The sequence below is a fragment of the Armigeres subalbatus genome, chromosome 2 (genome assembly GCF_024139115.2).
Source record: "Armigeres subalbatus isolate Guangzhou_Male chromosome 2, GZ_Asu_2, whole genome shotgun sequence".
NCBI classification, from domain to species: domain Eukaryota; kingdom Metazoa; phylum Arthropoda; class Insecta; order Diptera; family Culicidae; genus Armigeres; species Armigeres subalbatus.
In genome coordinates this window covers 265,966,816-265,971,473 of record NC_085140.1, presented here as the reverse complement: position 1 = coordinate 265,971,473, position 4,658 = coordinate 265,966,816, and the positions used below count along the sequence as shown (strand labels likewise).

The 4,658-nt window shown below is 40.4% G+C and overlaps 1 protein-coding gene and 1 long non-coding RNA gene across 3 annotated transcripts; both read left to right on the top strand.

Annotated features, from left to right (window-relative positions):
- The first annotated feature begins 221 nt into the window (after positions 1-221).
- On the top strand, positions 222-950 carry LOC134216288 (uncharacterized). The gene is made up of 2 exons (XR_009980594.1): positions 222-349; positions 421-950. It is a non-coding gene; the product is annotated as an uncharacterized LOC134216288 (long non-coding RNA).
- A 788-nt stretch (positions 951-1,738) lies between these two features.
- LOC134216287 (fidgetin-like protein 1) lies at positions 1,739-4,045 on the top strand. Of its 2 annotated transcripts, none has more exons than XM_062695217.1 (3): positions 1,739-2,003; positions 2,128-2,764; positions 2,849-4,045. In XM_062695217.1, exons 1-3 carry the CDS (start codon positions 1,882-1,884, stop codon positions 3,965-3,967), a joined length of 1,878 nt encoding a protein of 625 aa, XP_062551201.1. In that variant the 5' UTR covers positions 1,739-1,881; the 3' UTR covers positions 3,968-4,045. The 2 variants fall into 2 exon arrangements, with proteins under 2 accessions (XP_062551201.1, XP_062551200.1); XM_062695216.1 differs by having other exon boundaries at positions 2,125-2,764.
- Positions 4,046-4,658: the final 613 nt, after the last annotated feature.

Here is a 4,658-nt window from a genome sequence, read left to right as displayed (position 1 = left end):
TGTTTGTGGCTATTTTGAACTGTCAGTATCGCCTTTGAACCGTTCACATTGTGGGTTGGTTAGCGGCAAAGCGGCAACGGCAGAACGGCAACGGCAGTTTTAGAACAATTCCGCTCTGCCGCAGTTCCGTTCTGCCGCATTGCCGTTCACATTGTGTTCGGGCACTAATGGGGATTTTCTATCCATTTTCCTGTACAAAGCATTTACCCATTAATGGGTGAAAAACATCTTATAAGTCACAGTGTTCATTTCAGTTTCGGTCGAGCGGGCCGTGCGAGGCTAAATTTTAAAATTCTTAAAAACAATCATGAGAGCTTCAAACGAGGCTTTAAAATAATATTCAAATACGGTAAGTTTTGAACTTTAATACCGTTCGGTCTAACCGAATGCTTATGTAAAAATATTTATCTTTAATTTTAGTTTGCGCTAGAAGAATTATCCTGGCCACAAAATGCAATGTTGTCGGTGGATGCCAGTCAGTGGACGACGTAAGAGCTGGAGCGGATCGTTTGTGGGAATGGATGTAGTAACTCATCGTTTTCTGTTGGTGTTTCTCGCTCCCTACACCGAAGATATGCTAACTTCTCTGAATCGGAAAGGGCTTCGGCACAAGTGTGGACTTCATGTAACAGGGTGGCGAATTCCCACACGCAACGGCACCAGAATGGAACTTTATCCTGCGACACACCGGTCCCGAATTTCTGCCCAAGGCAAACGTTGGATCCCAGTACTTCACCGTATCTTGATGACCATCAGCGTCTCCGACAGCGTCGTCGAAAGGATGAGCATCATCCGGCACTGGAAAGTCGAATTTTGGCAAGACATATCAAAACAAATCGTCGTCGCCATCTGTTGTCAACTTCATAATGTTATCTTAATTAAGTCATTATATTCTTTTGTTTTTCCTTTAATATAAGTACCTAAATAAATAAAATTCGTTTGCTCGCTCATTTTCCTCGTTTTTCAAACATTATTATCATCGATTGAAAATTTTACTTGATCTGCTTATTAAACACAAATAATAAAATGAGCAAAATTTACCCACCCCGATATTTTTTCAATTTGCCATAATGGGTAAAAATTACACTTCAATTTGACGTATATGCGTTTTACTCATTAATGAGTAAAGGCTATTTACTCTTTTAATGAGTTGAACTATTTAACTTCATAATGGGTACTTTTTTACCCATTAAAGAGTACTTTGGTGGCACAGTGTAGTCCACTTATCTCGGAGATGGGTGAAAAAACACCCACTTCTGAGTATTCCAATTTCTCCGTGTAGTAATCGATTCAAAATATAATCAAGCTGAGCGTCTAGACGTCTCAAAAGCAAAGGAAAAAAAGATTAATCGATTAATCGAAGTAATCGATTAATTTGCGACATCCCTATAGGGCACTGCACGGACTGCTTTGTCCCTTTCTCGCTGCAAAGAAATTAGAAAACAACAAGGCCAGTAAACGTCAAAATTTATGAGATATGAAAGAGAAAGAGATGTTTCCGTGCAGTGCCCACCATATAATGGTTTCACAGTGTGACGTCATACGTATGTAGCCACGGCTGCGTCCTGGTGAATTTCTTCCATATTTGACAGGTATCGGTGGTTTGTATATAAACAAAGGTTCATCCGCTTGCTGCGGGAGATAGGATGAACATCATGAACCTACCACCAATAAATGTCAAATTGAGTTCATTCGATTGAGTTTTTGAGGTTATGTTTATTTGATGTAAAACCTTATAGTCAGTAAATGAAAAAACGAAAAAAACATGTTTCGCGCGCGTTGTTGTGTTGTTCTGCTTGTTTTTGTTAAAAATAGTTAATAATCCGAATAATCACTATATTCTAATCAAATGGAATACTATTAATTTTGTGTAAAATCATAATGAGTAGTATATTTCAATTGCTTAAAATCAATGAAAATGCTAAAAAAATAGAAGATCCGTTTGAAAAAGTCCAAACCCTACGAAATGTGACTTCTCTTCTATTTACTGAAGCCCTCGCTGGGTGAGTATTCGTAGAAAAAAAAAACATTTTTTGCATTTTATAATCTTGCGGCACCAACCATTTAGCTAGTGCTAATAAAAAGTAGGTATATTCACCTTTGTTCCTAATTCAATTTTTATAGCAGTAACGACGAAAAATTGGCAAGCTCGATGATTCAGCAACATTTGAACGACTATCAAGATCTGGTGATTGATCCCGATTCCGTTAATAATTACTGTGACGAAGTTATGCAGCTTTTAGCCACCCAACCGGACGATGCCGATGCTGACGATTCAGTGATTACAGAAACTGCTTTGGACAATCCCTTGACTTATTTGACTACGGAACGGTTGTGCAGAGGACGGTATGAAGAATGCGCCAGTTGGGAATTGAACGACGAGCTGGTAGAATCGGTGTTTGATGGAAATATCCCGTACAAAAGTTGCACAATTAGTGACGATGTGCCAGGAATGAATGGAACTAGTGAACAGGAAATAAGAACAGGCAGGGTTTTAAATCTTCATGAAGAATCTGTGAAGTCATCTAGCAAAAAACCTACACATCTGAGAGGAATAGAGCGTAGTGAGTCAGTGGCCTTGGAAGAAATATCCAAGAGAGTGTTTGCCACGTCCACCAGAAGCTTTTTCTCGGCAAAGGTAGCAACAGCCACCGTTGCTGCTTCATCGGATTCCAGAAAGCATGGTGGCACTAAAGAAGAACATAAGACTGAAGAAAGCGACTTTCGTACAGCGAAAGATGAACTGCAGATCCAGAATATCAAAGTAAGTAGGTGTATTAATGTCGCATCACATTTGTTTAAATAGAACTTGATAAATAATTTAACGAATCATTTTTGATCATTCAAGAAATATGGAAGCGCCAATCCTCCAGGAAAAACTCCACTTTTTTCATACGGCAAAAAATCTCTTGGTGGCCGCCGAACGCTGGGAAATAAATTTGTATGTCCGGTTCGTAACGATGGCAGTGATGGGACGAATAAACCTGTTACCAACTGTTCACCAAATTCATCTCGCTTCAGCCAGGAAGAAAAACCTGAAGAAGAAGAAATTGATGAACGTCTTCGGCACATAGATCCTAAAATGGTAGAATTGATTCGCAGCGAAATCATGGATCGGTTCACTGCTTTGACCTGGGAAGACATCGCTGGACTTGATTATGCCAAAACTATCATTCAGGAAGCTGTTGTTTGGCCGATTCTGCGACCAGACATCTTTACCGGTTTGCGTCGACCACCTCGGGGAATTCTTTTGTTTGGCCCACCAGGAACTGGAAAGACTTTGATCGGGAAGTGTATTGCTTCCCAATCTAAATCTACTTTCTTCAGCATCAGTGCATCCTCGCTCACGTCAAAGTGGATTGGTGACGGGGAGAAGATGGTTCGAGCCCTTTTCGCGGTAGCATCAGTACATCAACCGGCGGTTGTTTTCATAGATGAAATCGATTCCCTTCTTTGTCAACGTTCGGAAACGGAACACGAAAGCTCGCGAAGGTTGAAAACGGAGTTCCTCGTACAACTGGACGGGGCTGCCACAGCGGAAGATGAAAGAATTCTTATTGTTGGGGCTACCAATCGGCCACAGGAACTGGATGAAGCAGCCCGTCGTCGACTCGTCAAACGTTTATACATCCCTCTGCCGGAGCTTTCCGCTAGAGTTCAAATTTTAACTCGTTTGCTAGCAAGCGAAAAGAATTCACTCTCGATCATGGAGATCAACGAGATCGGACAACTGACCGAGGGATTTTCCGGTGCCGACATGAAGGTTTTGTGCCACGAAGCTTCCATGGGACCAATCCGATCGATTCCGTTTGACCAGCTTGGACTAATTGGGAAGGATGATGTGCGACCGGTATGTCATGAGGATTTCAAGACAGCGCTTAGTCGGGTACGGGCAAGTGTTTCGCAAAACGATCTGGCACAGTACGTTAAGTGGGATCGGCTCTACGGTTCTGGTGCATCTGGTTGAATTCCGCCAGGTAAGTTCGGTGATGGTTGGGAGTTCTTATTAAATAAATTGTTGTGATCGGATTGGCGAATTTTGAAACGATGACTTCCTTGATTAACCCTTTATAAGGCAAACGAATCTAAACAATAAATTAACAAAAACAACAATAGGACACAATGTTGACATACAGTCAAACCTCCATGAGTCGATATTGAAGGGACCATCGACTCATAGAAATATCGAGATGTGGAATAGGAAATCTTTGGAAAGCTCTTTGGAGGGACCATCACAATAACCCAGACAATATTTTTTGAGATGGAATAATTTGCTTCCATGAGTCGATATCGAGTCATAGAACATCGACTCATGGAGGTTTGACTGTATTATTAAACTCAAATGTATATGTTTGTTATACATTAAACAGTTTAGAAACATTGAAAAATTGGTGACAATATAGTTGCCACTGCCCGCCAAGCAAGACAACATTGGTGGCAATATATTTGCCACTGCCTTGCAAGCGGGAAAACAGGCAACAACAAAAATAAGTACCTAAAAAAAATTAAAATTAGGTTTTACGTAGAATTAGTCAAATCAAGGTACGTTACATTTTTTAGTGAAGAGCCCTAAGTCGGAAAATGCATTATAAGTGAAAAACATTTTTTTTGCGCTTTTGGAAAAAAACACAATAATTGTGTTGATTGAAATTATTTCG

Excerpts from the sequence above, each read along its gene's own strand:
- LOC134216287 (XM_062695216.1), top strand. The coding sequence starts at position 1,882 with ATGAGTAGTATATTTCAATTGCTTAAAATCAATGAAAATGCTAAAAAA. Across the intron at positions 2,004-2,124 it reads TTTACTGAAGCCCTCGCTGG|CAGTAACGACGAAAAATTGG; the intron begins GTGAGTATTCGT and ends CAATTTTTATAG. Across the intron at positions 2,765-2,848 it reads TGCAGATCCAGAATATCAAA|AAATATGGAAGCGCCAATCC; the intron begins GTAAGTAGGTGT and ends TGATCATTCAAG.